The sequence below is a fragment of the Salmo salar genome, chromosome 15 (assembly GCF_965601325.2).
Source record: "Salmo salar chromosome 15, fSalSal1, whole genome shotgun sequence".
Classification (NCBI taxonomy): domain Eukaryota; kingdom Metazoa; phylum Chordata; class Actinopteri; order Salmoniformes; family Salmonidae; genus Salmo; species Salmo salar.
The window spans coordinates 28,621,073-28,638,405 of NC_138305.1; the positions used below are offsets into that span (position 1 = coordinate 28,621,073).

General features: G+C 43.8%; 1 protein-coding gene across 1 annotated transcript in view; it reads left to right on the forward strand.

Moving 5' to 3' along the window:
- LOC106571113 (uncharacterized) overlaps nucleotides 1–17,333 on the forward strand; it is a 53,756-nt gene that overhangs the window by 14,259 nt on the left and 22,164 nt on the right. The window contains exons 5-8 of the mRNA XM_045695570.2: nucleotides 5,703–5,844; nucleotides 8,609–8,696; nucleotides 11,734–11,795; nucleotides 11,881–11,969. Of these exons, the coding sequence (XP_045551526.2) occupies nucleotides 5,703–5,844; nucleotides 8,609–8,696; nucleotides 11,734–11,795; nucleotides 11,881–11,969 (381 nt within the window). The remainder of the gene's footprint in view (nucleotides 1–5,702; nucleotides 5,845–8,608; nucleotides 8,697–11,733; nucleotides 11,796–11,880; nucleotides 11,970–17,333) is intronic.

Below are 17,333 nucleotides of genomic sequence, written 5' to 3' on the forward strand. Positions count from 1 at the left end.
GATTGTGCATCTGTAAAAGTATGTGAGTGTTTTTGGTGACAAGCCGAATTTCTTCAGCCTCCTGAGGTTGAAGAGACGCTTCTGCGCCTTCTTCACCACGCTGTCTGTGTGGGTGGACCATTTCAGTTTGTCTGTGATGTGTATGCAGAGGAACTTAAAACTTTCCACCCTCTCCACTACTGTCCCATCAATGTGGATAGGGGGCTGCTCCCTCTGCTGTTTCCTGAAGTCCATGATAATCTCCTTTGTTTTGTTGACATTGAGTGTGAGGTTATTTTCCTGACACCACACTCCGAGGGCCCTCACTTCCTCCCTGTAGTCCATCTCGTCATTGTTGGCAATCAAGCCTACCACGGTAGTGTCGTCTGCAAACTTGATGATTGAGTTGGAGGCGTGCATAGCCACGCAGTCGTGGGTGAACAGGGAATACAGGAGAGGGCTGAGAACGCACCCTTGTGGGGCCCCAATGTTGAGGATCAGCGAGCTGGAGATGTTGTTACCTACCCTCACCACCTGGGGGCGGCCCGTCAGGAAGTCCAGGACCCAGTTGCACAGGGCGGGTCGAGACCCAAGGTCTCGAGCTTAATGACGAGTTTGGAGGGTACTATGGTGTTAAATGCTGAGCTGTAATCGATGAACAGCATTCTTACATAGGTATTCCTCTTGTCCAGATGGGTTAGGGAAGTGTGCAGTGTGATTGCGATTGTGTCGTCTGTGGACCTATTTGGGCGGTAAGCAAATTGGAGTGGGTCTAGGGTGTCAGGTAGGGTGGAGGTGATATGGTCCTTGACTAGTCTCTCAAAGCACTTCATGATGACGGAAGTGAGTGCTATGGGGTGGTAGTCATTTAGCTCAGTTACCTTAGCTTTCTTGGGAACAGGAACAATGGTGGCCCTCTTGAAGCATGTGGGAACAGCAGACTGGGATAAGGGTTGATTGAATATGTCCGTAAACACACCAACCAGCTGGTCTGCGCATGCTCTGAGGACGCGGCAGGGGATGCCGTCTGGGCCTGTAGCCTTGCGAAGGTTAACACGTTTAAATGTTTTACTCACGTTGGCTGCAGTGAAGGAGAGCCTGCAGGTTTTGGTAGCAGACCATGTCATCTGGCCACAACTTCTTATTCTTAAACACATCACTATGTATGGAATTGATCTAGACTTATTTCTCTCTCCCTCTTTCTGTGGGAAGGAAACATGTTTCTTCTCTTGAGAGCCAGGTCTGCCTACGGCAGCCTTTCTCAATAGCAAGGCTATGCTCACTGAGTCTGTACATAGTCAAATATTTCTTTAATTTAGGGTTAGTAACAGTGGTCAGATATTCTGCCAATGTGTACTCTCTGTTTACGGCCAAATAGTATTCTAGTGTGCTCTGTTTTTTTGTCAATTATTTCCAATGTCAAGTAATTATCTTTTTGTTTTCTCATGATTTGGTTGGGTCTAATTGGGTTGCAGTCCTGGGGCTCTGTGGGGTCTGTTTGTGTTTGTGAACAGAGCCCCAGGACCAGCTTGCCCCAGGTTTATTTCTCTGTAAGTGATGGCTTTGTTAAGGAAGGTTTGGGAATTGCTTCCTTTTAGCTGGTTGTAGAATTTAACAGCTCTTTTTTGGATTTTGATAAATAGCGGGCATCAGCCTAATTCTGCTCTGCATGCATTATTTTGTGTTTTTTTACGTTATACACAGAGGATATTTTTGCAGAATGCTGCATGCAGAGTCTCAATTTGGTGTTTGTCCCATTCTGTGAGTTCTTGGTTGGTGAGCGGACCACAGACCTCAGAACCGTGAAGGGAAATGGGTTCTATAACTATATTTTTTGCCAGATCCTAATTGTCAAATTGCATGTTCCTTTTGATGGCATAGAAGGCCCTTCTTGCCTTGTTTCTCAGATAATTCACAGCTTTCTGGAAGTTACCAGTGGCGCTGATGTTTATTTATTTATTTTATTTAACTAGACAAGTCAGTTAAGAACAAATTATTATTTACAATGACGGCCTACCCCGGCCAAACCCAGACCAATTGTGCGCCACCCTATGGGACTCCCAATCACAGACGGATGTGATGTAGCCTGGATTCGAACCGGGTACAGCAGTGATGCCTCTTGCCAGGAACACGAACAGTGGACCTTTTTTGGAACACCATTATTTTTGTCTTACTAAGATTTACTTTCAGGGCCCAGGTCGGAACAGAATCTGTGCAGAAGATCTAGGTGCTGCTGTAGACCCTCCTTGGTTGGGGACAGAAGCACCAGATCATCAGCAAACAGTTGACTTCAAATTCTAGTAGGGTGAGGCCGGGTGCTGCAGCCTGTTCTAGTGCCCTCGCCAATTTGTTGATATAGACACTACCGTTCAAAAGTTTGGGGTCACTTAGAAATGTCCTTGTTTTCCATGAAAACATACATGAAATGAGTTGCAAAATGAATAGGAAATATAGTCAAGACGTTGACAAGGTTATAAATAATGATTTTTAATTGAAATAATAATTGTGTCCTTCAAACTTTGCTTTCATCAAATAATCCTCCATTTGCAGCAATTACAGCCATGCAGACCTTGGGCATTCTAGTTGTCAATTAGTTGAGGTAATCTGAAGCGATTTCACCCCATGCTTCCTGAAGCACCTCCCACAAGTTGGATTGGCTTGATGGGCACCTCTTACGTACCATGCGGTCAAGCTGCTCCCACAACAGGGTTGAGATCCGGTGACTGTCCTGGCCACTCCATTATAGACAGAATACCAGCTTCTTCCCTAAATAGTTCTTGCATAGTTTGGAGCTGTGCTTTGGGTCATTGTTCTGCTGTAGGAGGAAATTGGCTCCAATGAATCGCCATCCACAGGGTATGGCATGGCGTTGCAAAATGGAGTGATAGCCTTCCTTCTTCAAGATCCCTTTTACCTTGTACAAATCTCCCACTTTACCACCACCAAAGCACCCCCAGACCAACACATTGCCTCCACCATGCTTGACAGATGGCGTCAAGCACTCCTCCAGCATCTTTTCATTTTTTCACCATCTCACAAATGTTCTTCTTTGTGATTCGAACACCTCAAACTTAGATTCATCTGTCCATAACACTTTTTTCCATCTTCCTCTGTCCAGTGTCTGCGTTCTTTTGCCCATCTTAATCTTTTATTTTAATTGGACAGTCTGAGATATGGCTTTTTCTTTGCAACTGCCTAGAAGGCAGCGTAGCCTAGTGGTGTTGGACTAGTAACTGAAAGGTTGCAAGATCAAATCCCTGAGCTGACAAGGTACAAATCTGTTGTTCTGCCCATGAACAAGGCAGTTACCCCACTGTTCTTAGGTTGTCATTGAAAATAAGAATTTGTTCTTAACTGACTTGCCTAGTTAAATCAATATAAAAGGCCACCATCCCCGAGTCGCCTCTTCACTGTTGAGACTGATGTTTTGCGGGTACTATTTAATGAAGCTGCCAGTTGAGGACTTGTGAGGCATCTGTTTTTCAAACTAGATACTCTAATGTACTTGTCCTCTTGCTCAGTTGTGCATCGGGGCCTCCCACTTCTCTTTCTATTCAGGTTAGAGCCAGTTTATGCTGTTCTGTGAAGGGAGTAGTACACAGCGTTGTACGAGATCTTCAGTTTCTTGGCAATTTCTCGCATGGAATAGCCATAATTTCTCAGAACAAGAATAGACTGACGAGTTTCAGAAGAAAGTACTTTGTTTCTGGCCATTTTGAGCCTGTAATCGAACCCACAAATGCTGATGCTCCAGATACTCAACTAGTCTAAAGAAGGCCAGTTTTATTGATCTTTAATCAGAACAACAGTTTTCAGCTGTGATAACATAATTGCAAAAGGGTTTTCTAATGATCAATTAGCCTTTTAAAATGATCAACTTGGATTAGCTAACACAACGTGCCATTGGAACACAGGAGTGATGGTTGCTGATAATGGACCTCTGTACGCCTACGTAGATATTCCATTAAAAATCAGCCGTTTCCAGCTACAATAGTCATTTACAATGTCTACACTGTTTTTTTGACCAATTTGATGTTATTTTAATGGACAAAAAAAAAGGCTTTTCTTTCAAAAACAAGGACATTTCTAAGTGACCCCAAACTTTTGAACGGTACGGTGGAAAGAAAAGTGTGTTCTTTGCCAATTTTAACCGCACACTTGTGGTTTGTGTACATTTATTTTAGAACGTTGTATGTTTTTCCCCCACACCACTTTCCCTCAATTTGTATAGCAGGCCCTCATTCCAAATTGTGTCGAAAGCAACAAAGCATGAGAAGACTTTGCCCTTGTTTTGATTTGTTTGTGTGTCAATTAGGGTGTGCAGGGTGAATACATGGTCTGTCGTACGGTAATTTGGTAAAAAGCCAATTTGACATTTGCTCAGTACAGTGTTAATGACAATGCAGAGGATTTCCCCAAGGTTGCTGTTGATGCATATCCCACGGTAGTTATTGTGGTCCAATTTGTCTCTACTTTTGTGGATTGGGGTGATCAGTCCTTGGTTCCAAATATTGCGGAAGATGCCAGAGGTGAGGATGATGTTAAAACGTTTAACTATAGCCAACTGAAATTTGTTGTCTGCATTTTTTATAATTTCATTCAGGATACCATCAACAACACAGGCCTTTTAGGGTTGGAGAGTTTGTATTTTGTCCTGTAGTTCATTCAATGTAATTGGAGAAACCAGTGGATTCTGGTAGTCTTTAAGGGTTGATTCTAAGATTTGAATTTGATCATGTATATGCTTTTGCTGTTTGATCTTTGTTATATAACCAAATAGATTGGAGAAGTGGTTTACTCATACATCTCTGTTTTGGATAGATAGCTATTCCTGTTGTTTGTTTAGTGTTTTCACATTTTCCCAGAAGTGGTTAGATTCTTCAATTACATTGAGCTGAATTCTGACGTGCTGTTCCTTCTTTTTCCATAGTGTATTTCTGTATTGTTTTAGTGATTCACCATAGTGAAGGCGTAGACTCAGGTGTTCTGGGTCTCTATGTTTTTGGTTGGATAGGTTTCTCAATTTCTTTCTTAGGTTTTTGCATTCTTCATCAAACCATTTGTCATTGTTGTTAATTTTCTTAGGTTGTTTGCTTGGAATGTCTAGATTTAATAGGGAAGCTGAGAGGTGTGTGTGATTTTGCTGTGATCTGATAGGGGTATCAGTGGACTGACTGTGAACGCTCTAAGAGATTGTTGAAATTGTTGATCTCCCCCTCTAGGATGGAGAAGCTGTCATCGTTAAAGTATGGGGATTCTAGTGGGGGATATAGGTATCACACATGAGGACATATTTCCCTGTTGAAATAATTTCCTTCTTTCATTTCTAGCCAGATGTAAAATCCTGTTTTGATTCATTTAATAGAGTGGGTTAGGTCTGCTCTATACCAAATTAGCATACCCCCTGAGTCCCTCCCTGTTTCACACCTGGTAGTTTGGTGGATGGGACTACCAGCTCTCTGTAACCTAGAGGGCAACCAGTGGGTCCGTCTCCTTTATACCATGTTTCTTGTAGGATGACAATGTCTATATTTTCAATTTCTTTGATGAAGTCTGGGTTCCTGCTCTTTTGGCCAAAGGCAGATGACCTCAGACCTTGTATATTCCTCTCTTTTTATCACTCTCTCCCCGTCTGTCTACCACTCTCTCTCTCTCTCTCTCTCTCTCTCTCTCTCTCTCTCTCTCTCTCTCTCTCTCTCTTTCTCTCTTTCTCTCTTTCTCAGTAAGGACACACTGTGGAACTCTCTTGTGGAACCAGACATCATCAACACCACAGAGTTTGAAGATCTGTTCTCCAAGACCACCTTACAGACCAAGAAAAAACCTCTGTCAGAGGCCTATGAGAAGAAAGCCAAGGCCAGGAAGGTACTGTGAGGCTCCTCTCTGATTCAGGGGGGTTGGGTTAAATGCGAAAGACACATTTCGGTTGAGTGAATTCAGTTGTGCAGCTCACTAGGTTTCCGCTTTCCCTATGTAACACAATATGGAGTGTCAATGTGTCTGTTGACCTCTAGAGGGGGCTGATGTCTGGATTTACAGTAGCTGAAATGTAGCCTGGAAATCCACACTGTATTCAGTTCCACTATTGTTTCATGTCTTCACTAAATTAACTGTGAATTCAGTTTGGATTCCCAGGCTAGCTGATAATATGGTTGTAGTCCAAAATGTAATGTATTCATGTTTTATTTCTGGACACCAAAACGTGCCTGTGCATTTCCTCCTCAAATGAACGTGATAGTTCTGGATGTGACCATTATTATTTTACTGACAATGATGTGAAAACATGAAGCTGGAGAGTAATTTTATAACTTTTGCTCCAGAAACCTGATCAGAAAATGCTTGTTTAAAAATTAGTTGATGAAGTCCCCATGGCCATCTATCTATAGTCAGCCATGATGAAGTCTCCATGGTCATCTATCTATAGTCAGCCATGATGAAGTCCCCATGGTCATCTATCTATAGTCAGCCATGATGAAGTCTCCATGGTCATCTATCTATAGTCAGCCATGATGAAGTCCCCATGGTCATCTATCTATAGTCAGCCATGATGAAGTCCCCATGGTCATCTATCTATAGTCAGCCATGATGAAGTCCCCATGGTCATCTATCTATAGTCAGCCATGATGAAGTCTCCATGGTCATCTATCTATAGTCAGCCATGATGAAGTCCCCATGGTCATCTATCTATAGTCAGCCATGATGAAGTCCCCATGGTCATCTATCTATAGTCAGCCATGATGAAGTCCCCATGGTCATCTATCTATAGTCAGCCATGATGAAGTCTCCATGGTCATCTATCTATAGTCAGCCATGATGAAGTCCCCATGGTCATCTATCTATAGTCAGCCATGATGAAGTCCCCATGGCCATCTATCTATAGTCAGCCATGATGAAGTCTCCATGGTCATCTATCTATAGTCAGCCATGATGAAGTCTCCATGGTCATCTATCTATAGTCAGCCATGATGAAGTCCCCATGGTCATCTATCTATAGTCAGCCATGATGAAGTCCCCATGGCCATCTATCTATAGTCAGCCATGATGAAGTCCCCATGGTCATCTATCTATAGTCAGCCATGATGAAGTCCCCATGGTCATCTATCTATAGTCAGCCATGATGAAGTCCCCATAGTCATCTATCTATAGTCAGCCATGATGAAGTCCCCATGGTCATCTATCTATAGTCAGCCATGATGAAGTCTTTTCATAGTCATCTATCTATAGTCAGCCATGATGAAGTCTCCATGGTCATCTATCTATAGTCAGCCATGATGAAGTCTTTTCATAGTCATCTATCTATAGTCAGCCATGATGAAGTCTCCATGGTCATCTATCTATAGTCAGCCATGATGAAGTCCCCATGGCCATCTATGTATAGTATAGTCAGCCATGATGAAGTCCCCATGGTCATCTATCTATAGTATAGTCAGCCATGATGAAGTCCCCATAGTCATCTATCTATAGTCAGCCATGATGAAGTCCCCATGGTCATCTATCTATAGTCAGCCATGATGAAGTCTTTTCATAGTCATCTATCTATAGTCAACCATGATGAAGTCTCCATGGTCATCTATCTATAGTCAGCCATGATGAAGTCCCCATGGTCATCTATCTATAGTCAGCCATGATGAAGTCTTTTCATAGTCATCTATCTATAGTCAGCCATGATGAAGTCTCCATGGTCATCTATCTATAGTCAGCCATGATGAAGTCTTTTCATAGTCATCTATCTATAGTCAGCCATGATGAAGTCTCCATGGTCATCTATCTATAGTCAGCCATGATGAAGTCTTTTCATAGTCATCTATCTATAGTCAGCCATGATGAAGTCTCCATGGTCATCTATCTATAGTCAGCCATGATGAAGTCCCCATGGTCATCTATCTATAGTCAGCCATGATGAAGTCCCCATGGCCATCTATGTATAGTATAGTCAGCCATGATGAAGTCCCCATGGTCATCTATCTATAGTATAGTCAGCCATGATACATGGAAAAGTACATTCCTCCAGATACAGTGTTCCACTTTAATAGGTACTGTACACCATGTTGTGACCTTCAATGTGCTTGTACCTCTTTTGACTAGCTTAAATTCTCCATCAGAGATAGAAAGAGAGAGAAAGGGGGAAACAATAGAATGATGGGTGGAGAGAAAAGAGAGAGAGTGAAGAGGAGGGGGGAGACAAGAGAAAGAGAGGGGGTGAAGAGAGAGGAGAGAGAGAGAGAAAGAGAGAGGGAGGGGGAGACAAGAGAAAGGGAGAAATACAGAGGGGGTGGAGAGAGAGGAGAGATAGGCTCTGGTCTCCATCAGAGAATGAGAGAGAGGGGGGGACAAGAGAAAGAGAGGGGGTGGAGTGAGAGAAAGAGAGGGGGTGGACAGAGAAGAGAGAGAGGCTCTGGTCTCCATCAGAGAGTGTGAGAGAGGGGGTGGACAGAGAGAAAGAGAGGGGGTGGAGAGAGAGAAAGAGAGAGGGGTGGACAGAGAAGAGAGAGAGGCTCTGGTCTCCATTAATGATCAACCCCTCCATCAGTCTTCCATTAGTCCACCTCCCTTCCTCTTACCTAATCTGATGGTCAGCTGAGCTCCACTGTTGTCATGGTGACTGTGTTGTCTTCTTCTCCCTGGTCAGGTCATCAAGCTGCTGGATGGGAAGCGTTCCCAGGCCGTAGGGATACTCATCTCTAGTCTGCACCTGGAGATGAATGACATACAGCAAGGTGAGTGGCATTATCAAGCCCTTGATTAGGTGAATCAGGTGAGCTTTTCAGGGTTACAGCAACGTTGTGACATGTCTGGCGTCCCTGAGGTGAGGTTTGAAAACCCTGGCATGTACTGTGCACCTAAAATCATCTCTGAGAAGAAGGGTGCATACCCTCTTTTAAAAAAAACGTAATCCAGAGATTCAATAGAGGCCTTTATCCAAAGCTATTACATAAATAGTAGCTGAATGCCTATGTGGCCCATGTAGGATGCGAACCCACAACTTAATCTAAGATAACACAATTAACAGTTTACACATACAGCATATTCAATATGTGTGGTCCGTGTAGGACTCAAACCCACACTCAAGCACTAGTCTATGTTCCAACCAAGTGAGTCATCTGAACCACAACTTCAAGTCTGACTCTGGACCCCTCTACCCTGTATTTGACTTCAAACAGACAGACAGACAGACAGACAGACAGACAGACAGACAGACAGACAGACAGACAGACAGACAGACAGACAGACAGACAGACAGACAGACAGACAGACAGACAGACAGACAGACAGACAGACAGACAGACAGACAGGGCCTAACTCCAACCACCACCAAATCTCCATTCAGCTGTACTGTAATACTGTCATATCTGATCTAGTCAGACCAAGTGGAACATCAGGATATATGATCAGTATTACACAAATGCAACATCAGGATAAACAGTGCATTCAGACAGTATTCAGACACCCTTGAATTTGTCCATCTTTTGTTACATTACAGCCTTGGTCTAAAATTAATTAAATAAATGTTTTTCCACATCAATATACAGACAATACCCCATAATGACAAAGCGAACATTTTTATTTTTTTTTATTTTTTTTTTAAACAGAAATACCATATTTACATAAGTATTCAGACATTCGCTATAAGACTCGAAATTGAGCTCAGGTGCATCCTGTTTCCATTGATCATTCTTGAGATGTTTCTATAACTTAATCGTCGTGAATTCAATTGATTGGACAGGATTTGGAAAGGCACAAACCTGTCTATGTAAGGTTGACAGTTGACAGTGCTTGTCAGAACATAAACCAAGCCATGAGGTTGAAGGAATTGTCCGTAGAGATCCGGCCCAGATTTGGGGAAGGGTACCAAAAAAAGTCTGCAGCATTGAAGGTCCCCAAGAACACAGTGGCCTCCATCTTTCTAAAATGGAAGAAGTTTGGAACCACCAAGACTCTTCCTAGACCTGGCCACCCGGCCAAACTGAGCAATCGGGGGAGAAGGGCCTGGGTCAGGGAGGTGATAAAGAACCCAATGGTCACTCTGACAGAGCTCCAGAGTTCCTCTGTGGCGATGGGAGTACCTTCCAGAAGGACAACCATCTCTGCAGCACTCCACCAATCAGGCCTTTATGGTAGAGTGGCCAGATGGAAGCCACTACTCAGGAAAAGGCACATGACAGCACGCTTGGAGTTTGCCAAAAGGCACCTAAAGGACTCAGGTCATGAGAAACAAGATTCTCTGGTCTGATGAAACCAAGATTGCACTCTTTGGCCTGAATGCCAAGCTTGACGTCTGGAGGAAACCTGGCACCATCCCTACGGTGAAGCATGGCAGTGGCAGCATCATGCTGTGGGGATGTTTTTCAGTGGCAGGGACTGGGAGACTAGTCAGGATCGAGGGAAAGATGAACGAAGCAAAGTACAGAGAGATCCTTGATGAAAACCTGCTCCAGAGCGCTCTAGACCTCAGACTGGGGCGAAGGTTCACCTTCCAACAGGACAATGACCATAAACACACAGCCAAGACAATGCAAGAGTGGCTTCGGGACAAGTCTCTGAACGTCCTTGAGTGGCCCAGCCAGAGTCCGGACTTGAACCCGATCGAACATCTCTGGAGAGACCTGAAAATAGCTGTGCAGCGATGCTCCCCATCCAACCTGACAGAGCTTGAGAGAATCTGCAGAGAAGAATAGGAGAAACTCCCCAAATTCAGGTGTGCCAAGCTTGTAGCGTCATACCCAAGAAGACTCGAGGCTGTAATCGCTGCCAAAGGTGCTTCAGCAAAGTACTGAATAAAGTGTCTGAATACTTATGTAAATGTGATATTCAGTTTTTTATTTTGAATACATTTGCAATAAGTTTTAAAAACCAGTTTTTGCTTTTTCATTATTGGGTATTGTGATGTCATTATGGGGTATTGTGATGTCATTATGAGGTATTGTGTATAGATAGATGAGGGGGAAAAAAATATTTAATCCATTTTAGAATAAGGCTGTAACGTAACAAAATGTGGAAAAAGTCAAGAGGTCTGAATACTTCCCTGAAAACTGCTTTTGACCCGGGCCCAGCAGTGCACTATATAGGGAATAGTGCACTACATGGCACCCTATCTAGGGAATAGTGTGCCATTTGGAACAGATTCTGAGAGTTACCATTTGAACTGGGAAAGACAGTACCTTAAGGGGAAGGAATCTACACTGTGGGTCTCTTTGGTTTCTGTGGCAGGGAGCAATTAGTTTCCCAGAAGTGGAGAGTTTTAGATTTGGTGTGTGTGTGTGTGTGTGTGTGTGTGTGTGTGTGTGTGTGTGTGTGTGTGTGTGTGTGTGTGTGTGTGTGTGTGTGTGTGTGTGTGTGTGTGTGTGTGTGTGTGTGTGTGTGTGTGTGTGTGTGTGTGTGTGCGCGCGCACGCGCATCTGGCCCTCACACACCTCTCACCAGCCCAACATTGACAGACCTTGTCCACTGGGCTATCATGGATATATCAGTTTCAGCAGCATGTTTAAGAATAGGGAAACATCCACGTTTGGTTGGTTCATCTGATCCAGTCCTGTTGGATTTCAGCTCTGTGAAAATACACCTTTGGGAATCGTGTAGGAGAGTTGGCTTCAGTTTTTTGTGTGAATCTTACAATTACACCTACAGCCTCCCGCCAGTCGTAGAAATACCCTTATGTGACCCCACAGGCCTGTAGAGATGCAATTCACTGTATACTGTGTATCCATCCATGCAGTACCTTCGCTCATGACTCAATGAACCTGTTTACTCCTGTAGCTGTGCTGACGGTGGACAACTCCGTAGTGGACCTGGAAACCATCCAGGCTTTATACGAAAACGTGAGTACAACTTCTTTCTTGTCTTGTCCTTTTTGGATTTTGAGCTCTCTTCAGTTTGTTAAGTGTTGTTTTATGCCCCTACCAGAGAGCCCAGCCCGATGAGCTGGAGCTGATAAAGAGACACTACCACACTTCAGAGGACGAACTGGTCAAGTTGCTGGACAAACCTGAACAGTGAGTGTTCTCCTTTCCCTTCTCATCACCTTTTTAACTTTCTGTGGAGGGTGATAGCTGGGGAAAACCTTGTGTGTAGCTCCACCTCAAAGCACCGTCTCCACGTCAGGGCACCATCTCCACATTTTTATATAGTACCAGTCAAAAGAAAAAGGAGCTGATTGTGGACTACAGGAAACGGAGGGCCGAGCATGCCACCATCCACATCAAAGGGGCTGTAGTGGAGCAAGTCGAGAGCTTTAAGTTTCTCGGTGTCCACATCACTCAGGATCTATCATGGCCCACACACACCAACACAGTAGTGAAGAGGGCACGACAATGCCTCTTCCCACTCAGGAGGCTTAAAAGATTTGGCATGGGCCTTCAGATCCTCAAAAAGTTACACAGCTGCACCATTGAGAGTATCTTGACTGACCACTTGGTATGGCAACTGCTTGGCATCCGACCACAAGGTGCTGCAGAGGGTAGTACGTCCTGCCACCCAGGACCTCTATACCAGGTGGTGTCAGAGGAAGGTCCTAAAAATTGTCAAAGACTCCATCCACCCAAGTCATAGACTGTTTTCTCTGCTACCGCACAGAAAGCGGTACCGATGCACCAAGTCTGGAAACAACAGGACCCTGAACAGCTTCTACCCCCAAGCCTTAAGAAATAGTTAGTTAAATAGTTAACCAATAGTTACTCAGAATATCTGCATTGACCCTTTTTGCACTAACTCTTTTGACTCATCCCATTTCCTGCTGCTACTGTTTATTATCTATCCTGTTGCCTAGTAACTATATCCCTACCTATGTGTACATACTGGATCTACCTCAATTACCTCGTACCCCTGCACATGGACTCAGTACTGGCACCCCGTGTACATAGATAAGTTATTACCTCGTACCCCTGCACATGGACTCAGTACTGGTACCCTGTGTATATAGACAAGTTATTACCTCGTACCCCTGGTCATGGACTCAGTACTGGTACTCTGTGTATATAGACAAGTTATTACCTCGTACCCCTGCACATGGACTCAGTACTGGTACTCTGTGTATATAGACAAGTTATTACCTCGTACCCCTGCACATGGACTCAGTACTGGCACCCCGTGTATATAGATAAGTTATTACCTCGTACCCCTGGTCATGGACTCAGTACTGGCACCCCGTGTATATAGATAAGTTATTACCTCGTACCCCTGCACATGGACTCAGTACTGGTACTCTGTGTATATAGATAAGTTATTACCTCGTACCCCTGGTCATGGACTCAGTACTGGTACTCTGTGTATATAGACAAGTTATTACCTCGTACCCCTGGTCATGGACTCAGTACTGGCACCCCGTGTATATAGACAAGTTATTACCTCGTACCCCTGGTCATGGACTCAGTACTGGTACTCTGTGTATATAGACAAGTTATTACCTCGTACCCCTGGTCATGGACTCAGTACTGGTACTCTGTGTATATAGACAAGTTATTACCTCGTACCCCTGGTCATGGACTCAGTACTGGTACTCTGTGTATATAGACAAGTTATTACCTCGTACCCCTGGACATGGACTCAGTACTGGTACTCTGTGTATATAGACAAGTTATTACCTCGTACCCCTGGTCATGGACTCAGTACTGGTACTCTGTGTATATAGACAAGTTATTACCTCGTACCCCTGGACATGGACTCAGTACTGGTACTCTGTGTATATAGATAAGTTATTACCTCGTACCCCTGGTCATGGACTCAGTACTGGTACCCTGTGTATATAGACAAGTTATTACCTCGTACCCCTGGTCATGGACTCAGTACTGGTACTCTGTGTATATAGACAAGTTATTACCTCGTACCCCTGCACATGGACTCAGTACTGGCACCCCGTGTATATAGATAAGTTATTACCTCGTACCCCTGGTCATGGACTCAGTACTGGCACCCCGTGTATATAGATAAGTTATTACCTCGTACCCCTGCACATGGACTCAGTACTGGTACTCTGTGTATATAGATAAGTTATTACCTCGTACCCCTGGTCATGGACTCAGTACTGGTACTCTGTGTATATAGACAAGTTATTACCTCGTACCCCTGGTCATGGACTCAGTACTGGTACTCTGTGTATATAGACAAGTTATTACCTCGTACCCCTGGTCATGGACTCAGTACTGGTACTCTGTGTATATAGACAAGTTATTACCTCGTACCCCTGGACATGGACTCAGTACTGGTACTCTGTGTATATAGACAAGTTATTACCTCGTACCCCTGGTCATGGACTCAGTACTGGTACTCTGTGTATATAGACAAGTTATTACCTCGTACCCCTGGACATGGACTCAGTACTGGTACTCTGTGTATATAGACAAGTTATTACCTCGTACCCCTGGTCATGGACTCAGTACTGGTACTCTGTGTATATAGACAAGTTATTACCTCGTACCCCTGGTCATGGACTCAGTACTGGTACTCTGTGTATATAGACAAGTTATTACCTCGTACCCCTGGTCATGGGCTCAGTACTGGTACTCTGTGTATATAGACAAGTTATTACCTCGTACCCCTGGTCATGGACTCAGTACTGGTACTCTGTGTATATAGACAAGTTATTACCTCGTACCCCTGGTCATGGACTCAGTACTGGTACTCTGTGTATATAGACAAGTTATTACCTCGTACCCCTGGTCATGGACTCAGTACTGGTACTCTGTGTATATAGACAAGTTATTACCTCGTACCCCTGGTCATGGACTCAGTACTGGTACTCTGTGTATATAGACAAGTTATTACCTCGTACCCCTGGTCATGGACTCAGTACTGGTACTCTGTGTATATAGACAAGTTATTACCTCGTACCCCTGGTCATGGGCTCAGTACTGGTACTCTGTGTATATAGACAAGTTATCGTATCTCATTGTGTATTTATTCCTCTGCATTGTTGGGAAGGGCCTGTAAGTAAGCATTTCACTGTTAGTGTACACCTGCTGTTTACGAAGCATGTGACAAATAACATTTGATTTGATTGTAAGTGTACCCATAGGAACAAAACAGGAAGTAAAAGTACGTGCTGTGATTTGTTGGTTCAACTCAACTGACATTCCAAAATATACATTTAATTTCATGAGCCACATCAGTTGGCATCATTTGAATGAAAATTCGATTTTACCATGAAAATGATTGCATCACAGTACCAGGCAGCAATTCTGCAATTCCCCTTTATAATAAAGCATTCTACGCATCCTTGCATTTGCAGACTTACTGTATGTAAGATATACCACATGATCAAAAGTATGTGGACATCTAATCGTCAAACATCTCATTCGAAAATCATGGGTATTAATATGGAGTTGGTCCCCCTCTTTGCTGCTATAACAGCCTCCACTTATCAGTGAAGGCTTTCCACTAGATGTTGGAACATTGGACTTGCTTCCATTCAGCCACAAGAGCACTTGTGAGGTCAGGCACTGATGTTAGGCGATTAGGCTTTGCTCACAGTCGGTGTTCCAATTCATCCCATAAGCATTCGATGGGGTTGAGGTCAGGGCTCTGTGCAGGCCAGTCAAGTTCTTCCACACCGATCTCAACAAACCATTTCTGTATGGACCTCGCTTTGTGCACAGAGGCATTGCCATGCTGAAACAGGAAAGGGCCTTCCCAAACTGTTGCCACAAAGTTGGAAGCACAGAATCCTCTAGAATGTCATTGTATGCTGTAGCGTTAAGATTTCCCTTCACTGGAACTAAGGGGCCTAGCCCGAACCATGAAAAACAGCCCCAGACCATTATTCCTCCTCCACCAAACTTTACAGTTGGCACTTTGCAGTCGGGCAGGTAGCGTTCTCCTGGTATCCGCCAAATGAATTGTGATTCATCACTCAAGAGAACGAGTTTCCACTGCTCCAGAATCCAGTGGCGGCGAGCTTTACACCACTCCAGCCGACGCTTGTCATTGCGCATGGTGATCTTAGGCTTGTGTGCGACTTCTCGGCCATGGAAACCCCTTTCATGAAGCTCCAGATGAACAGTTCTTGTGCTGACGTTGCTTCCAGAGGCAGTTTGTGTGAGTGTTGCAACTGAGGACAGACTATTCTTACTCTCTACATGCTTCAGCAGTCTGCGGTCCTGTTCTGTGAGCTTGTGTTGCCTGCCACTTTGCAGCTGAGCCGCTGTTGCTCCTAGACATTTCCACTTCACAATAACAACACTTACATTGGCAGCTATAGCATGGCAGACATTTTTGGGAAAGGTGGCATCCTATAACGGTGCCACGTTGAAAGTCACTGAGCTCTTCAGTAAGGCCATTCTACTGCCAATGTTTGTCTATGGAGATTGCATGGCTGTGTGCTCGATTTTTAAGCACCTGTCAGAAACGTGTGTGGCTGAAATAGCCGAATCCACTAATTTGAAGGGGTGTCCACATACTTTTGTGTATATATAGTGTAGCTTACTGTTCCTAATGTGATGAACAGATTGGATAGTCATAATCTAGGCTAATAACATAACTCATTTACTGTTCAATGCAGCACGTAGTGATGTAGAGGAGGTCTAAGCTATATCACACATGTTTCTGCTCCTTTCTTTGCATGGGAAACAATGGGGCCTTTTATAAACACATTTCATGCAATTCTACTGTAGTTGATATGACTGGAGATATTAGCAGAATCATTTTTAATCTGATAAAATAATGACAGTGTAGCCTACTCTGCTGACACTGACACACAGATCAATAAAAGGATGTTGTCTGATCCATATAATCGGCATATGTGAAGGGGAGACACAAATACAATATGACATCCATCTAACCTGGAGGAGAACTTTATTATCCAAAAACAAATCTTCAAGGGGCACTGAGCCAACGATGATGAAGACAGTGAATATACCCATTAACCGGGAATATGGCCGATGCTCTCTATTGGTGCCAATAGGATAAGCTACTGTTCATACAATTAAGTTGAGAATTTTGATAACTAAAAGACAGATTGGAGTCTTTTCATTGTTTTGCCTTCCCTGTGGCTCAGTTGGTAGAGCATGGTGTTTGCAATGCCAGCATGGTGTGTGCAGCGCCAAGGTTGTGGGTTCAATTCCCACGGGGGGCCAGTACAAAAAAAAAGAAATGCATGAAATGTATGCATTCACTGGTATAAGTCGCTCTGGATAAGAGCGTCTGCTAAATGACTAAAATGTAAATGTCATCTCTTTACAGCAATAGCCATTTGCTTTCCAAACTATGTTTTCCCACGATTATATTTAGAAATATTGCGATATGCCTGTCTGGGCCTCTCTACTTTTCACTGACTGTCGCAACTCAACGATCGTCTATTTGGTATTTGCCGTGCGCGGCCCAAATTGCGGGTCCTTCAGACTATGTGATTTAACACAATAAACAGT